At 49.2% G+C, this 17,716-nt stretch overlaps 3 protein-coding genes across 3 annotated transcripts; 2 read left to right on the top strand and 1 right to left on the bottom strand.

Annotated features, from left to right (window-relative positions):
* Window positions 1–5,815: 5,815 nt before the first annotated feature.
* Fitm1 (fat storage inducing transmembrane protein 1) lies at window positions 5,816–7,108 on the top strand. Its single transcript, XM_057786563.1, has 2 exons — window positions 5,816–6,134; window positions 6,469–7,108. Exons 1-2 carry the CDS (start codon window positions 5,869–5,871, stop codon window positions 7,079–7,081), a joined length of 879 nt encoding a protein of 292 aa, XP_057642546.1. The 5' UTR covers window positions 5,816–5,868; the 3' UTR covers window positions 7,082–7,108.
* Window positions 7,109–9,727: 2,619 nt separating this feature from the next.
* Psme1 (proteasome activator subunit 1) lies at window positions 9,728–12,562 on the top strand. Its single transcript, XM_057786565.1, has 11 exons — window positions 9,728–9,915; window positions 10,659–10,691; window positions 10,826–10,888; window positions 10,973–11,083; window positions 11,157–11,202; window positions 11,316–11,413; window positions 11,649–11,717; window positions 11,794–11,861; window positions 11,968–12,022; window positions 12,096–12,182; window positions 12,344–12,562. The coding sequence occupies exons 1-11, from the start codon at window positions 9,877–9,879 to the stop codon at window positions 12,422–12,424; spliced, it is 750 nt and encodes a 249-aa protein (XP_057642548.1). The 5' UTR covers window positions 9,728–9,876; the 3' UTR covers window positions 12,425–12,562.
* Emc9 (ER membrane protein complex subunit 9) lies at window positions 12,539–15,296 on the bottom strand. The gene is made up of 5 exons (XM_057786564.1): window positions 14,885–15,296; window positions 14,669–14,745; window positions 13,112–13,181; window positions 12,936–13,030; window positions 12,539–12,778 (listed from the first exon to the last, which is right to left on the bottom strand). The coding sequence occupies exons 1-5, from the start codon at window positions 15,080–15,082 to the stop codon at window positions 12,598–12,600; spliced, it is 621 nt and encodes a 206-aa protein (XP_057642547.1). The 5' UTR covers window positions 15,083–15,296; the 3' UTR covers window positions 12,539–12,597.
* Window positions 15,297–17,716: the final 2,420 nt, after the last annotated feature.

The following is a 17,716-nucleotide window of genomic DNA, read 5'->3' as shown; positions in this document are numbered from 1 at the left end:
CTCAGAAAACCAAAATAAAAGTTTCTACAGAAAGTGTGCTGCTCTCTAGAAGACACTTCTTGGATGACTCAAGTGAATGAAAATCTACAGCATTTATTAAGGCTTGTAAAAGTCTTTCCTCTCCAACACAGAAACTTGGCATCATGTAGGCCTGGAGGCAGCAGACAATATGCACATTTTCTGTTAAAGCTCAGGCATACCCGAGTCACCTCTGCTCTGGAGCTGTTCCAGTATGCAGAGGGGGTAGGCTAAGTACACATGTAGAGAACCTGAGCAGTGCCAGTCAGCCCACTCACAACCCAAGTTCCTTAGGCTAGCAAGATGGCTCACCCAGTGACAAGACTGAAAGCTGAGCTTCATGCCTGGAGCCCATGTGGTGGGAGGGAACTGATTTTCAGAAACTCCTCTTGCTGAGCACCCACAGACACACACACACAAATAAGTGTAATAAATGAACCCAAAATGGGACCTGGAGTGATGGCTCAGTAGTTAAGAGCACTGGCTGCTCCTCCAAAGGACCAACATCCACATGGCGGCTCACAACCGTTATGAGATCTGGTGCCCTCTTCTAGCCTGCAGGCATATGTGCAAGCAGAACGCCGTATAGATAAAAAATAAATCTCTAAGGAAAAGAAAAAAAAGAACCACAAGTCTTAGAGCAGTCGAAGTCAGAGGGGATGGCATTCTTCACACGCTGCAGTCTAAGTCTTTCCTCACGCATCTTGCTCTTTGAGGCGGCTTTTAAACTGGGTATGCATCTGAAGAGGTGGTGTTCACGGCCACAGAAGTGTTGGGCTGGTCTTGAATGCTTGTGCTCTCTCAGTCCTCTAGCTTGAGTAGCAAAGATGACAGACACACACCACTACACCTGGCCCCCAAAGCAGCTTGCCTTGAAGTGACAATGCTGTTGTTGATCTCAGTTCAGTCCCTGAAACTCAGAAGAGAGCCAACTCCTAAAGGTTGTCCTCTGACCAGCACACACACACACACACACTGGTGTGTATGTGTCCACACAATAAATAAAATAATTGAAAACTATCCAGAGCTGAGAAGGCAGCCCTGGGTTATTCCCATCACCAAATTTAACTGGGTTTGGTGGCATTTGCCTCTAATCTCAGCACTTAAGAGGTGGAAGCAGAGGAGAAGGCTCACAGGTCAAGGTCTTCGCTACAGAGCAGTTTGAAGGCAGGCTGGGCTGCATGAGATCCTGTCTCTAACAAGACAAAACCATAACAAAAAAGAAAACGAACATGTTTTATCTTGTCTGTCCTTTTGCTCCTTTGCCTACTGTATTTTTATTGTGCTAACTTCTGACCAGGGGTCAGTGGTTAGGAGTGCAGGCTGTTCTTCCAGACTTCCAGACTGTCTGGGCTCAATTCTCTAAGCACCCACACAAAGCCCACAACCACTTGTAACTCCAGTCCTAGGAGAGCAAACACCTTTTTCTGGCCTCCATGGGCAACAGGCACACAAGTGTTGCAGAAACATACATGAGGCAAAAGATGCATAAAATAAATTGAAACAACACTAACAAAAAGTAGCCTGTAAGCTACTTGGCTCACACTCCAGGGAACAGCCAGCCCATCACTGAGGAAGTAAGGCAGGAGCCATGGAGGGACGGCACTGACTCGTTACCTTGTTTATGTAGCTACCTTCCATAACTGGAGCATCTGCACAGGGAATGGTTGTCCCAAGTGAGCTGGGCCCTCCTGCTTTAAATATCAAGACAATCCCCCACAGTCATGTCCACAGGATGATCTAGGCGTTTCCTTGACTGAAGTTTTCCTCCCAGATGACTCTAGGTTGTGTGAATTTGAAAACCCTAACTAGGATAAGCCCTTCTCTGTCATTTTACCCCTACGGTGAACCTATATTCCAGGGTTCCAAATCTAAAGAAAAAATTGTTAGTATTTTCAAAGACCCACAGAATATCATTCAAGATATTACCATACACTGTTGTTATTAACAAATATAAATAGTACTATTAATAGTTACAGTATGGGCTGGAGAGATAGCTCAGAGGTTAAGCGCACGGGCCATTCTTCCAGAGTCCTGAGTTCAATTTCCAGCAACCACATGGTGGCTCATAACCATCTGCAATGAGATCTGGTGCCCTCTTCTGGCATAAAGGCACACATACAGGCACAATACTATAAATATAATTAATAAATTTTTTTTTTAAAAAAATAGTTACAATACAGTAAACATGAAGTAAAAATAGTTTGCCAGGACAGGCTCTAAAGCTACAGAGAAACCCTGTCTCAAAATACCAAAAAAATAAAACAAAAAACCCCAATAATAATTATTATAGAAATTTAATTCCAGAGAAAAAAATAACTATCATTTTATGGTCTCTAGAAGTGTTTGTTGTTGGTTTTTATGTTTGGGAATCTTTTTGTTTACGGGTTTTGTTGTTTTAGTGTTTTTGAGACAGCCTCACTGTAGCCCAGGCTAGCCTGGAATTCACTAGGTAGATCAGGCTGGAATGAACTTGAGTTGATCCTCCTGCTTGGAATTCCCGAGTGCTGTAATTACAAAAACATGAAACCATGTCTGGTTTTTATTGTTATTATTTATTTATTAGTTATTTGAGACAGTTTATCTCTATGTAGGCCTGGCTGTCCTGAAAATCACTATGTAGGCCAGGCTGGCCTCAAACTCAGGGATCGACTGCCTCTACTTCCAGAGGGCTGGGATTAACGGAGTGCACCACCACACCCAGATTTAAATTTTTTTAGCTAAATTTAAAATTTTTTTTTTACAAAGATGTTATAAATGACCAATAAAAGACCTTCAGAGCTTAAAAGCATATTGGGCTGGGCGTGGTAGTGGACTTGGGAGGCTAAGGTAGGAGGACTGTCACAATTTCAGGCTAGCCAGGGCTAGGGATAAGATTCTAAGAAAGAAGAGAAACAGGAAGAAATAAAGGGGCTGGAGACATAGCCCAGTTTCTCTGGATCCCACCTCCAGTACTCCTTTAAACTGGGAATGGGGCCTGGCCAAATGGCCCAGTGAGCTGTGTGTCCCTGAAAACTTGAGTTTGATCCCCAGAACCCAATGGAAGGAGAGAACTGATTCCCAAAAGTTGTCCTCTGTATGCCCCCATCCTCACATCTCTCATACACACACACACACACACGAGTAATTAAAAAAATTTTTTTTAATGTGCATAGTGGTACATACTTGTTATCCAGCACTCAACCCTCAGGAAGGAGGTGGAAACAGGAGGATCAGAAGTTCAGGGTCTCTTTGGTTATGTAGAAAGTTTGAGGCCAGGGGAGGAGGCAGAAATCTTAAATAAATAAATAAATAAATAAATAAATAAATAAATAAAAGTTTGAGGCCAATCTGGGAAACATGAGACCCTGCTTCCAAAAAAGGAGAAGGAGGAGGCTATTGAGGGTACAGTTCAGTGGTAGTGTACTTGACTAGGGGGTACTGGGGTACAGTTCAGTGGTAGTGTACTTGACTAGGAGGATACTGGGGTACAGTTCAGTGGTAGTGTACTTGACTAGAATACTGGGTACAGTTCAGTGGTAGTGTACTTGACTAGGGGGTACTGGGGTACAGTTCAGTGGTAGTGTACTTGACTAGAATACTGGGTACAGTTTGGTGGTAGTGTACTTGACTAGGGGGTACTGGGGTACAGTTCAGTGGTAGTGTACTTGACTAAAATACTGGGTACAGTTCAGTGGTAGTGTACTTGACTAGGAGGATACTGGGGTACAGTTCAGTGGTAGTGTACTTGACTAGGGGTACTGGGGTACAGTTCAGTGGTAGTGTACTTGACTAGGATACCTGAGGCACTGTGTTTGATCCCCAGTAGCATGTATAAGAAGAGGGGGGCTAGTGGGTTTTCCCCAACCACAGCTGGGCGCACAACCTGGGTGTCCTTGTTCACTCATTCCTCTCACTGCGTTGTGGGCCTCCACTGCTCTGAAACCCCAGCTTTGCGGAATAAGGAAAGAAAGTGACAAGCCATCTTGAAACAGCTACCCAGTAACAGGTACTTCATAGGTAGGTCCTGCCCAGGGCTCAGTCTGAGATGAGAGGCCAGGTTTGTGTCAACCATGGGACCCAGAGTAATTGACCAGAGAATTGACTTCAAGTTTTTTGGGGGGTGGTTCTTTTGTTGGTTTGTTCATTTGGTTGTTATTGTTTAGAGACAGTTTATCTGTATAACCCTGGTTGTCCTGGAACTCACTCTGTAGACCAGGCTGACCTCGATCTCACAGAGATACACCTGTCTATGCCTCCTGAGTACTGGCACTAAAGGCGTGCACCACCATCGCCCAGCCAGATTTAAAGTTTGATGGATAACAGATTGGGTAATCTTGTCTTAGGCTCTTTACCCATCACCTTGGAGGACCGGGATCACCCAGTCATGGCCACCATCATTCCATACAAGTGGCTTTCTCAAGGCTCCTGGATTTCACCTACTGATTCTTTTTTTTTTTTAAATATTTATTTATTTATTATGTATACAATATTCTGTCTGTATGTATGCCTGCAGGCCAGAAGAGGGCACCAGACCCCATTACAGATGGTTATGAGCCACCATGTGGTTGCTGGGAATTGAACTCAGGACCTTTGGAAGAGCAGGCAATGCTCTTAACCTCTGAGCCATCTCTCCAGCCCCTCACCTACTGATTCTTATCATCATGAACACAAGCTGCAGCCCATTAGATAATGCCCTGAGCACTGTATTCTGCCACCACCAATGTGCACAGCCATCCTGGGACAAACTGGCCTTTCGGAGATCTTCATCTGGGTGGGAGCAGGAGCCTAGCTAAGCTGCTAGGGCCACCATAACTATGACTACCCCAGTGAATCCACTTCCATGACCTGCCTATGACACCAAACTGTGTACACACCTCACTGCTCTCAGGGCCCAAGAGAAGGACCCACATTTGGGGGGAAAGATAAAGTCTGTTGGTTTGTTTTAATGCCTTACGATGGCTAATCTTGGTTGTCAACTCGACTACATCTGGAATGAACTAAAACGGAAGCAGCTGGGCACACCTGTGAGAAATTTGTCTTGATTGGCTAATTTGAAGCAAGAAGTTTCACCCCAAATCTGAATCTTTTGGGTTAGACGAACCACTATAAATCTGGTCCACATCGTTTGGTGGCAGCCCAAGTTAAAGGACGTGGAAGAAGGGAGCCTTCGCCTTTCGCCGGCTTGCCGTCAGTCTCCCTGGCGAGTGCATCTATCCTGACGATGCCGAGGCGTTCTTTCCCAGGTATCAGAACCTACTTCTCGGGGACTCCCACAGACCAAAGACCCACTGAGCCATCCAGCCTCATGGACTGAAGGACTGCCTGTCTTCCATAGGGAGATAGTTATTGTTGACATGAGGCAGACACAGCCTGGAAGCCACTCTAGTAAAACTCCCTTCATTCAGATAGATTCCATCTGCTCTGCTCCTCTAGAGAACCCTGCCTAACACTGGCATCTGAGGTTCCCTGTGGAGGGAAAAAGGTAGAGCTGAGATGAAGGTAGATGGGCTTCAGCTGGCCAAAACAAGACAAGCAGACACGAGCTGAGTGTGGACCAGGACAGCTCTGAGCAGCAGGCCTTGTCCTGAGACATGAACTGGAATGTGGCTGGAACTGAGAACTCAAAGCTAACAGGAAAGGACAGAGGCTGTGTCAGGACACACTTCCACACACCCAGGGCCAGGACCATGCTGACTGTCAGCCCTCCAACTGGCCCATTACTGCCCCTTCCCCGCCTGCCAGCTGCCAGCAGGGCTCTGCCCTGTGTCTTCCACACCTGTCACTGCCTATCCTTGTCCGAGGGGGACTAGTATTAGCCCCTCCTCAGCCTCCCAGCGGAGCAGGCAGTTAGTGGGGAGGGGAGGGAACATGGAACGGGGACCGATGGTGGGGGCAGGGCCGGGGGCCGGGACCCGAGTCCGAGCGCTGCTCGGATGCATGGTCAAGGCGCTGCTCTGGGTGGCCTCTGCCTTACTGTATTTTGGAAGTGAACAAGCCGCGCGCCTCCTAGGCAGCCCCTGCTTACGGCGCCTCTACCACGCTTGGTTGGCAGCAGTGGTCATCTTTGGGCCCCTTCTGCAGTTTCATGTCAACTCCCGGACGATCTTCGCTAGCCACGGCAACTTCTTCAACATGTGAGTCCACTGGAGTCCACGGGAGCTGGCTCCCTATACTCTCAGATCCCGGCTTCCTTCTCCAGGCCTCTCTCTTCTGTTGCCAGTCGGAACACTAAAAATAGGCTAGGAGGTTGAGAAGGTCGGGGAGAAGAGGAGGGAGGAGAGGAACAGAGCCTGGGGGTGCAGGGGAAGTAAAGAACTGAGAGGAGATGTGGACCCTAGAATGCCCAGTGGTCCGCTAAGGAGCGGGGCAATGTGGAAATGGTGGGGGTTGGAGATGGGGTGTGGAACACAGATCAAGGTAGGGAGATGGGACTGGGGCTCAACTTGCTTTCCCTCTTTCTGCCCACAGAAAGTTTGTGAATTCAGCATGGGGCTGGACATGTACCTTCTTGGGGGGCTTTGTGTTGCTGGTGGTGTTCCTGGCTACACGACGCGTGGCAGTGACGGCCAGGCACCTGAGCCGACTGGTGGTGGGGGCAGCTGTCTGGCGGGGGGCCGGCCGGGCCTTTCTACTCATCGAGGACCTGACCGGTTCCTGCTTCGAGCCTCTGCCCCAGGGCCTACTGCTGCATGAGTTGCCTGACCGCAGGAGCTGCCTGGCAGCCGGCCACCAGTGGCGAGGCTACACTGTCTCCTCCCACACCTTCCTGCTCACCTTCTGCTGCCTCCTCATGGCTGAGGAAGCCGCTGTATTTGCCAAGTACCTGGCCCACGGGCTACCGGCTGGGGCCCCCCTGCGCCTTGTTTTCCTACTCAATGTGCTATTGCTGGGCCTCTGGAACTTCCTGCTGCTCTGCACCGTCATCTACTTCCATCAGTACACCCACAAGGTGGTGGGTGCAGCCGTAGGCACGTTCGCATGGTACCTTACCTATGGTAGCTGGTACCACCAGCCCTGGTCTCCTGGGATCCCAGGCCATGGGCTCTTCCCCCGATCCCGCTCAATCCGCAAACATAACTGAAAGAAATAAAATCATACCAGGCCTGGCTCTGGCTCTTCCTGTTCTTGTCAGGCCTAAGAGGGTGGGAGGGGTAAGAGAATAGGCTGATAGACGCTTGAGTCCCCTCCTCGTCATTCCCTGAACGTCGTTGACCTTGAATGTGTCTTCTTGAACTCGACTTCCAGCTTTCTGGAGCTGTGATGTCAAGGGATGGTTCTACGGAGGCCGGTAATTGCCCTTAGGTGTGTTTATAAGCTTTCCACTGGCAGATGCTTCATCTCCAACCTGGTAACTTCGGTTTTTTTCCTGCCTCCGTCACAGACTCCTGATTTCCTTAGGAGCCTGCCTCTCTAGGCAGCTCACACCAGGACCTTTCCTACCTCTGTCTCATAAGGATGGCACACTCATTCATTTCACGAAGGTGTGTTAAACCAGGCATAGTTCTGTGCTGTGTGAACAAGACAAACAAGACTTCTGCTGCTCAGAAACAGATCAGCTCTGGAAAAAGCAAAAGAGAAACACACAAGTAGCAAATGCTTGCTGGTGCTTGCACGTCAGGCACTGTTCTAAGAGTGTATATATTATTTATATAAATGAATAGATTTAGAGGCCAGGGGAATGGTTGGCGGGTACAGTGCTTGCTGTGCGAGCCTAAGGACCAGCATTTGGTTATCCAGAGCCCAGATAAAAAGCTGGGCATTTAATCCCAGCACTTGGGAGGCAGAGGCAGGCGGATCTCTGTGAGTTCGAGACCAGCCTGGTCTACAAGAGCTAGTTCCAGGACAGGTTCCAAAACCACAAAGAAACCCTGTCTCGAAAAACCAAAAAAAAAAAAAAAAAAAAGCTGGGCATGGGGGACTGGAGAGATGGCTCAATGGTTAAGAGCATTGCCTGCTCTTCCAAAGGTCCTGAGTTCAATTCCCGGCAACCACATGATGGCTCATAACCATCTGTAAAGATGTCTGGTGCCCTCTTCTGGCCTGCAGACATGCACACAGACAGAATATTGTATACATAATAAATAAATAAATAAATATTCTTTTAAAAAAGCTGAGTATGGCAGCACGCATCTGTCACTCCAGTGCAGCAGAGGCAGAAGCAGGAAAATTCCTGGAGCTGGCTAACAGCTAGTGTAGCTTAGGGGTGAGCTCCAGGTTTGGTATGAGAGCCTTTTTTCAATAAGTGAGACGTGGGAGGGGCGAGGAAGACACCATTCACCTCTGGCTTCCATGGACTCATGTGTGTGCATGCACTCTCATGTACATATGCACAGTTTTAACCCCCACAACATCCCAGGGAGATAAGTTCAGTAGTGTTCCTATTGTGATTTTTTTTTTTATGTGCATAGGTGTTTTTACTGTATGTGCGTGTGAACATATCCGTGGAGGTCAGAGAAGGCATTGGATCCTCGCGAACTGGAGTTACAGGCAATTGTGAACTGTCGTGTGGCTGCCAAGAATTGATCAGAAGCGCTCTGGAAGAGCAGCCAGTTCTCTTAACCACTGAGCACCTCCCATCACACACCATCTTTGTTTGTTTTTTGAGACAGGGTTTCTCTGTGTAGCCCTGGCTGTCCTAGGACTTGTTCTGTAGACCAGGCTGGCCTCCAACTTAGAGATCCACCTGCCTCTGCTTCCAGAATGCTGGGATCAAAGACCTGTGCCACCACCTCCCGGCTCTAAGCCTGGCTTTTTACTCAACATTTAAAAAAAAAAAAAAAAAGGTTGGAAAAAAAGTGATGTGTGAAAATTACATGTAACTCAAAATCTCGGGTCCATAAGTTAGGTTTAATTGAAACTCACCCACACTAATTCATTTCATGGGCTGCTTGCCTTTTGCAGTACCAGAATTGAGCAGCTACAGACATGGTAACACTTCCCAAACCTAACTACCCATCACCAACCCCTTACAGAAAAACTTGCCTGACCCTGTTCAAACCACTATATTATCCTCTCTCAAAAACAAAAACAAACAAAAATAGTTAATGTCAGAGTCGCGGGTGCTGCAGAGGTACTGAAACAGGACGGCTTGTAATGGGCAGGGAAGGTACTTTCTGAAAGTGACGGTGGAAAATTCTCTCTGAAAAACTGACAACCGAAATGAGTGAGGACATTGAGGGAAGAGTGTTGTAGATTTCCCAAGGGCTGAGCCCTTGACCTGGAATAAACACTACCTACAAGTATTTGCTTGTGTAATGAGTGTGGAAAGCAACAGAGCGTCAACTTGAAGGGGACAGGTGATTGTGAAAGAAAGGGTTTCGAATTTTATCATAGAGACCTGACTCCCAGCTGTCGGGGGGATAGTTCATAGGGTAATAGAGTGTGCCACAATGGTTTTGTGCGGATGATAGTGCCAGTGTCTCAGCGTGGTCGTTTGGTGTGCAGGAGTATGCAGGTGAAATCAGGGGACCATTCCGGCAAGGCGAGAAGAGACCAGGTCTTGCTCCAAATCAGAGAAGATTTAACCTCCCCCCCCCCCCAGTAAGGCTTATTATTGCCCTGGCCCTAGCAGGAGAAGTAGGGGGCGACCGGAAATGGAAGGCGGGGGTGGGAAGGGGCAGAGATGCTGGCGTTGGCAGGCGGGCTCTGGGAGGCGGGCCTGGGCGCAGAGGGGAGAGCCCCGAATGCTGGGCGGAAGCAATACTCGGGCTGCAGGAGGAGCCCCCGCCCCTCAGTAGGCTGTCCCCGCCTCCTCCAGTCCCTCCGCTCCCCAAGCCAAGGAAGGCTGTGCAGGTTTCGAGCTCTGCTTTCGCTTTCCCTTCCCGCTGCCCACTCCAGACTCCTCGTGTGGCGCTTAGCCCCCCGCCCGCTCCGACCATGGCCACACTGAGGGTCCATCCTGAAGCCCAAGCCAAGGTAAGTGCTGCGGGTTCGAGTCCGGATGAGAGGCATTAGAGAGGCGTGGCTCGGAGCGGACCAGGGTTCCCGGGATCAGCCCCAAGCCCCCACATCTGGGTCGGGGGTCTGCTTACTAGCCTGCAGCCAGACGCACCTGATCCCCTGGGAGTAGGTGAGGCGGCTGTGGTCCAGTGGGGTGAAATGAAGCCGAGAGCTAGTGTGAAGTCTCCTGGCTTGGGGCCCGGGCTACACGAAGAGCCGGGGAGAGGGACTTGCCCCGGCCACTTCGAGATCTTTGACTCAGTTCAGGAAGGACACACGCCTGCTCCCTGCCCCTGCCCACTGGCATAGGGTTTTGTTTTGTTCGAGACAGGGTCTCTTTATTATGTAGCCCCGGCTGTCCGAAACTCTTTATGTAGATCAGAGACCCACCTGACTTTACCTCTCAAGTGCTGGTGTTAAAGGCGTGCATGGTGTGCCACGCCCGGTCAGAGGGCTTTCTTATCTCTCCTTACACAACTCTGGTGACCCAAGGGATGTTCTCCCCAAATCCAGCCCCCATGGGGTTCCACTGAACTCGTCCTCAGATTGAGGTGTGCTGAAAACTGCCACACCACCTCAGACCACCCTATTCAGGGAGGGACTCATCTCTCTTTCTTCAGGAGTGGCCATAGAGGGATCCACTCTGTTCCCAAAAGGGAACTGCCCTCAAATGAAGTGGCCTAAAGCTAGGTTTCTGAAGGGTTGCCTGTACCCTACAGGTGGATGTGTTCCGTGAAGACCTGTGTAGCAAGGTAAGACCTTCAGTCATCGGCAACCCCGTCCAGCTGCTACTGCTGCGCCCTTCCTTGTTGGGCGGTGTGAGCCCTTACTTTACTGGGTAAGGGCATTTGATTATGACCCCATCCTCCTCCAACACCTCATACAGACAGAAAACCTGCTTGGGAGCTATTTTCCCAAGAAGATCGCAGAGCTGGATGCATTCTTAAAGGTACAGGGTCCTGCAAGGACTCAGGAGGGGCCTGGGATAGGGATGTGATAAGAGGAACACCCTCATCTCCAGCTCTACCACTAGGAGCCAGATCTCAATGAAGCCAACCTGGGCAGTCTGAAGGCTCCACTGGACATCCCCATACCTGATCCAGTCAAGGAGAAAGAGAAGGAGGAGCGGAAGAAACAACAGGAGGCAAGCTGGGAGACCCGGGAGGTGGGCCAACCATAGAGAAAACCCAGCCTCAGTCCTGTCTTCCTCCCCACAGAAGGAAGAGAAGGATGAGAAGAAGAAGGGGGAAGATGAAGAAAAAGGTACCTGAACCCAGGCAGAGACAGGCTTGTGTCTCCCAACTTCCAGCTTGCGTTCTACACTCGGCTTTCTAGCCCTCGGAAGCTTGGTTATTAACTGACCCATTGCACTCTAGGTCCTCCCTGTGGCCCAGTCAACTGCAATGAGAAGATTGTGGTCCTCCTGCAGCGCCTAAAGCCTGAGATCAAGGATGTCATTGAGCAACTCAATCTGGTGAGGTCTGCTTTTATCCATGCTTCAGCATTGTCCTCTTAGTCCCAGCCAATTAGGACAATGGCACATCGGAGAGGGCAGAGCAAGTGAGCCAGCCTTGGGCTCAGCATGGACCTGGCACTCCTCCATTCACTGTGGGCAGACAAGGGAAGAATAGGAACATGGGACTTGGGATGTGTATATGGAGGGAAGGAAGGAAGATGGTAATAAACCGAACACCTTCCTTTGCTCCAAGGTCACTACCTGGCTGCAACTACAGATACCTCGGATAGAGGATGGGAATAACTTTGGAGTGGCTGTCCAGGTAAGAGCACTGCCCCTCAATCCTACACAGCCCTCCCAGGTAGCCCGTGCTTCCTTCTCACCCCTTTCTTTCCCAGGAGAAGGTGTTTGAGCTGATGACCAGCCTTCACACCAAGCTGGAGGGCTTCCACACTCAAATCTCTAAGTGAGTTGCCTGGCCACCACACCCCCAGCTCACTCTGCCTTTGGGGATAGGCCGGGGCTCCCTCCTTTCTTTCCTGCTCCATGCACACTGCTTCCATTTCCCACAGGTACTTCTCAGAGAGGGGCGACGCAGTGGCCAAAGCAGCCAAACAGCCCCATGTGGTAGGTGAGGCCCAGATCGGGTTAAGCTGGGGAAGACACATTGCAAGTTGGGACTAACGCTGGGTTTCTGCAGGGTGATTATCGGCAGCTGGTGCACGAGCTGGACGAGGCAGAGTACCAGGACATCCGGCTGATGGTCATGGAGATCCGTAATGCTTACGTGAGAAGGGGAACGGAGGGCAGGGGTGGACAGAAGCACCTTTCTGGCCAAGCAGACTTGGGGTGGAGGATGACAAGATCAGCCTTTCCAAAGCTAGAACTAGGACACAGAGCCACCGGGGGTCGGTGGCTGACCTCCACCACTCCACCATAATCCTATAGGCTGTGTTATACGACATCATCCTGAAGAACTTCGAGAAGCTCAAGAAGCCCCGTGGAGAAACGAAGGGAATGATCTATTGAGCCCCCTCTCTCATTCCGTGATGGGTACAATAGAGACCTTCCTGCTCTTCATCAGAATTATAGACTGTACCCAATCTTCTTCCTGCTGAGGTTCCCCCTTACTTGCCTCCCAAACACAATAAATATAGGGTTGCCCAACAGCCTATCTCTTTATTGTACTCTGACCCTCTGGTTCAGGCATTTCCACTGGTGGGACCGCTCCATTGGGTGATCTGAGTGTTAAGCTGCTGGTTGGTCCAGTCCTGCCGAATGTCATCAAGATGGCAGTCAAAGTCCACAAGGTGGCGGTGGGCCTGGCCCTCCAGCAGAGCTCCCACCATCTGTCTTGACTCTTCCCAGTCTCTCCACATCACTCTGAAATTAAAGGAAAGCAACCATGGAGGTCAAACAGTGGGGCCAGACCCAGACTTAAAGGATTGTGTCTAAAGAAACCACAGGGCAGGACCAAGGACAAAGGAGGCCTGGGGAGCCTTGGACTTCCAAGAAGCGATAGAGGTAGTGGGGCACTCACAAGTTCTTGTCCTTAGGCACCCATCGAAGACCTTGGTTCTCCAGGACAATGACTGGAGGGACACGAGGCCGAGTCACCAATTTCTTATTATCCAGCTGAGTGGATAAAGGGGTGAGAGTCTCAAGATGCTCTCCCCACTTCCTCTTCACCTCCCCACCGGAAAGCCCAAGTCTCACCATAATAAGCACTGCATCAGGGAAGACTTCTGCAATTCGCCCGGCGATTTTCAAAGCCAGAATCCCGGGGCTGTGTAGGGGGAAGATCAGAGGAGTGAGGAGCCAACTGAGGGCAGACCCAGGTCTCCTCCCAGGTCTCACAGATGCGCACAGCTGTAGCCTTTCCCTGCAGCTGTCCTGGGAGTGTCGGGCCTGCTTGACGCACGACTGCTTGATGCTTGAACGCTGTGGGAAACGTGCTCAGATTCTGCTGATGAGAGTGGAAATCTAAAGTAGGCTTTGAGGAAGGCAATTTGCCTAAATCATTAAATTAAAACCAAGAGGGCTGGAGCAATGGCTCACTGGTTAAAGTACTAACTACTCTTCCAGAGGACTTAGGTTTGAATCTCAGCACCCACATGTCAGTTTACGGCCAGCCCCAGGGGATTCAACGTCCTCTTCTGGCCTCTTGGGGCACTGCATGCACATGGTATACAGATATAACGTGATGTATACAGTAATTTCACACAGCTCTAACAACTTGTCAGACGATCCTACAGGACAGATCTACACCTAAAGATGGGTCAGTGTTGGGCAAGGCCACACCTTGCTCCTGCCTGCCTAGATATGCATATCCTTGTCCCTCTGTTTAAACTTTAATCTCTCTTCGTGACCCAGAAGTCAGACTTGGGAAGAGTAGCAGTATCTCCCTGGAGCTTTGTCCTCTTTCTAGCATGGCCATATTAAATAAATATTTTTTTCTTCTTTCCACTAAAAAACAAAAACAGAACATTATTTTTAGCTGGGCATGGTGGTGCACACCTTTAATCCCAGCACTCAGGAGGCAGAGGCAGGTGGATCACTGAGTTCGAGGTCAGCCTGATCTAGAGAGTTAGTTCCAAGATAGCCAGAGCTACACAAATATATATATATATAGTTATAGTTAAAATCTCTTTAAAGATAGGATGAGATAGACCTTGAGATGGAACATCAAAAGTATTAAGTTTGGGGAGGGGGAAAGCAAATTACAGTAGATCTTAGTCCATATCAAAATCAAGTGTATTTGGTGTCTGTAGTATATATGTATAAAGTGGTGGGCTTTTTTTTTTTTTTTTTTTTCGAGGCAGGGTTTTCTCTGTATCCCTGGCCGTCCTGGATCTCCCTCTGTAAACCAGGCCTGAAATTCACAGAGATCTGCCTGTCTCTGCTCCCCAAAATTCTGGGATTAAAGGCAAGCACCACCACATACCGGTTTAAAAATGGTGGGCTTTTAAGTCGCTAGTCGCTCTTCCTCACTTCTTACAGAACCTGGGAAGCACCAGATGCCTGTATGTCCCACCCCCACGGCAGGAACCTTTGACGGCCATATTCATCACTGGTATTTTCTCACTCCAGTACTCGGTATAATGATTGGTGAACAGCCCTGCTGCTAAACACTTGACTTAAAAAATAAATAAATAAACAAATAAACAAACAAACAAACAAATAAATAAATGGAATGACGCTGCTCTGCCTAGCTGCACCTCACCCACACCTGCCACAATCATCTGCCTTCTCGTCCCGAGCTACCAAACTCACCTCTGGTCGTCCAGAGCAGCATTAGCGTGGTAGTACCCAGCTACTACCAGACCGGCCTGTGCGCCCCACACATCCACCTGTCGTGAATAAATCAACGATTCATTGGGTGCGTACTTAGGACAAGGAGTCGAGCATGCATTTAGGCTGAGGGACCTAAAGAACGGGAGCGGGAGGGGGCGGTGAGTAGGGATGGGGGCGGGGTTCTCGAGGCCACACCTGATTGAGCGCAACCTCCAGCATGACTGACAGGGCCAGGTGGCTGTGGAAGAGGGGCACACAGTCGGTGAGGCAGAGGCATTCTCCCGACCGCGGCGCGGGAGCCAGCAACAACCCGTTGACAGCAGCGTATGGGTACCGAGAGGCGTGCAAGCACATCTTCCCGTAGGCCCGGGCGGAAATCTCCACCTCCCCCATAGCGAACCGTGCCTCTCGGCACGCAGACCAACCAGTGTGGCTTCCCAACCACGGCAAGCGAGTTGTGGCTCCTCACTTAGGTCTAAGTAGTCTCTAATACCAGGTAACCTCTCTGCGCAGCCTGCCCTCAACACAAACCAGAATTCGGTGCAGAAACAACCCGAGGAATCGAGCTCCGCCTCCTCTAAACACTCCTGGGCAGGCGCACTTGCTCGCAGGCCTGCTCCGGGTCATCCCCCCCCCCAAGAACCCCGCCTCCGTAGTGCTCTCTGATAGGACAAGACGTTCTAATTTCGTCCAATCAAAAATTTTTAAATTTGGCTTGGCTTGCCTTGGCCTGAAGCGAACTGGAAAGAACGCACAGGGCAAACGCTTATTAGCTAACCTACCCGGTTTATACTTTGGATTTTGTTTCGTTCTAAGGAGGGAAGACAGTCTCGGCCTAGGCTGACCTCAAACTCACGGATGCTTCTGCCTCCACATCTCAAGTGAAAGCCCTAGGTTTACAGACCCCGGCCGTCACACCCAGTTCCAATTTGTGTGGGTTACTGCAGGTTGGTTTAGCCGGTTTACCAGCTCTTACTGTACCTAAAGGCTTTGGGCAAAGACAGGTAGGTTAGAGGGCTGGCCCCTCGCTGGGTGTTCTGGAGAAACTTGGGGACAAAACCATTCGCCTTAGCCAGGCAGTGGTGGCGCATGCCTTTAATCCCAGCACTTGGAAGGCAGAGGCAGGCGGATCTCTGTGAGTTCAAAGCCAGCCTGGTCTACTAATGTGAGTTCCAGGACAGGCTCCAAAGCTACACAGAAAAACACTGTCTCAAAAAACTAAAAACAAAACAAAAAACTCGTTTGCCTTGCTCCAACTATAGAAAGAGTGGGCCTGCACCATCGATAACCAGCAGCCTAGCCTTCCCAACTTCAAGCTCTGGGCTTTGGCTTCCTTAATGTAGTGCAGCACCTTTAAGGTAAAGTACAAATCCATGACCCTTTAAGGATAAATTATGTGCACTGAATTCCAAACTGAAACTGATAAGAATGAAGCACATTCTTTTGACGTATTTTAAAACATGACACGACGGGAGGCAGAGGCAGGTGGATCTCTGTGAGTTCGAGACCAGCCTGGTCTACAGAGTAGTTCCAGGATGGGCTCCAAAGCCACAGAGAAACCCTGTCTCGAAAAACCAATAAATAAATAAATAAACAAATAAATAAATAAATAAATAAATTTTAAAACAGGACACGAGCTTGAATTTAAAAGTCCCTTGGAGTCTATAACCGGCCACACAGCAGAGGAATCAATGTCTCCACCGCCTCAGAAGTGAATCCTAAACTGCAATCCCATCACTCACAGGGTAGAGGCTGTTGTAATATGAGCGGCGGGGCTGCGTCCCCGGCACCCAGCCGCCCACATGGCTTTACCCAAAATAATTACACGGAAACTGTACTTTTAATCACTGCCTGGCCCATTAGTTCTGGCCTCTTATTGACTAGCTCTTACATATTGATCTAACCCATTTCTAATATTTTGTGTAGCACCATGAGCTGGCTTACCAGGAAAGATCTTAACCTGCGTCTGTCTGGAGTGGGAGAATCATGGCGACTCACTGACTCGGCTTCTTTCTCCCAGCATTCTGTTCTGTCTACTCCACCTATCTAATTTTCTGTCCTATTAGGGCCAAGCAGTTTTCTTTATTAATTAACCAATGAAAGCAACAGATAAATACAAGACCCACCTCCATCAAGAGGCGGAAGGAACAAGAGTTCAAGTTAGCATTAGCTACACGGTGCATTTGAGGCCAACCTAAGCTATGGAAAAACTTATCTAAAAACAAAACAAAAACAGTCTCAAAAACAGGTCTGGAGAGATAACTCAACAGTCAAGGTACAACTTTACAACTTCTGTATCTAGCACCCTATCAGGTGGCTCACAAGCACCTGTGAACCACGGCTTCAGGGGATCCAGCGCTATCTTCAGGTCTTTATGGGCACCAGCATACAAGCACACACGTGGAATACATTCACACACGTACGCGCACACACATGCACAGTCACAATTTAAAAAAAAAAAAAAAAAACAAGAAAAATACCCAAATCTACCCAAATCTCAACAGATGTAAAAACAGAAATTGATTGGGGGAGGGCAAAAGATAAAAAGACAACTCCCCCCACTCCGAATAATGCCCGTGGATGGTAATATGTTCTCGTTTAATGCCTTTTTAAGACCTTCCTCTCTGCCAGCACTGAGAAATCTCAGGATCTCATTCGCCTCCAAGCTTGTTTTCAACTCCACAACTGTTCTTAATTCCCACACCATAGCCATAAAGCTTCCCCGTCTATCCAAAGGCTAATTCCTCCTCCAACAGCTTTGCCCAATATAGTCTTTACCATGGTAACATCGGATGGACATACCTTTGTGACATTACAAACTACGGGTTACCTGCATAGCTGACAAGGCATGCAAACTTCTACCCTGTTCCTTTTCAACTTACTGTGTAACCAGGGTGCCCTGAACTTGAGATCCACTTACCTCTGCCTCCCGAGTGCTGAGATCGAAGGCATACTCACCATGCCCTGCTCTACCCTGTTCTTTAGAAGGAACTGGTAAGAACACATCAACCTCACTTTCCAGGCACC

This window comes from Chionomys nivalis, chromosome 12 (assembly GCF_950005125.1).
Source record: "Chionomys nivalis chromosome 12, mChiNiv1.1, whole genome shotgun sequence".
NCBI lineage: Eukaryota > Metazoa > Chordata > Mammalia > Rodentia > Cricetidae > Chionomys > Chionomys nivalis.
Note: the sequence above shows the minus strand (reverse complement) of the source record. Positions and strands in the feature narration are given on the sequence as shown.

Excerpts from the sequence above, each read along its gene's own strand:
- Fitm1 (XM_057786563.1), top strand. The coding sequence starts at position 5,869 with ATGGAACGGGGACCGATGGTGGGGGCAGGGCCGGGGGCCGGGACCCGA. Across the intron at positions 6,135-6,468 it reads CACGGCAACTTCTTCAACAT|AAAGTTTGTGAATTCAGCAT; the intron begins GTGAGTCCACTG and ends TTCTGCCCACAG.
- Psme1 (XM_057786565.1), top strand. The coding sequence starts at position 9,877 with ATGGCCACACTGAGGGTCCATCCTGAAGCCCAAGCCAAG. Across the intron at positions 10,692-10,825 it reads GTGAAGACCTGTGTAGCAAG|ACAGAAAACCTGCTTGGGAG; the intron begins GTAAGACCTTCA and ends CACCTCATACAG. Across the intron at positions 11,414-11,648 it reads TCATTGAGCAACTCAATCTG|GTCACTACCTGGCTGCAACT; the intron begins GTGAGGTCTGCT and ends CTTTGCTCCAAG.
- Emc9 (XM_057786564.1), bottom strand. The coding sequence starts at position 15,082 with ATGGGGGAGGTGGAGATTTCCGCCCGGGCCTACGGGAAGATGTGCTTG. Across the intron at positions 13,182-14,668 it reads GCTGCTCTGGACGACCAGAG|CCCCGGGATTCTGGCTTTGA; the intron begins GTGAGTTTGGTA and ends CCCCCTACACAG. Across the intron at positions 13,031-13,111 it reads CTGATGCAGTGCTTATTATG|CTGGATAATAAGAAATTGGT; the intron begins GTGAGACTTGGG and ends TTATCCACTCAG.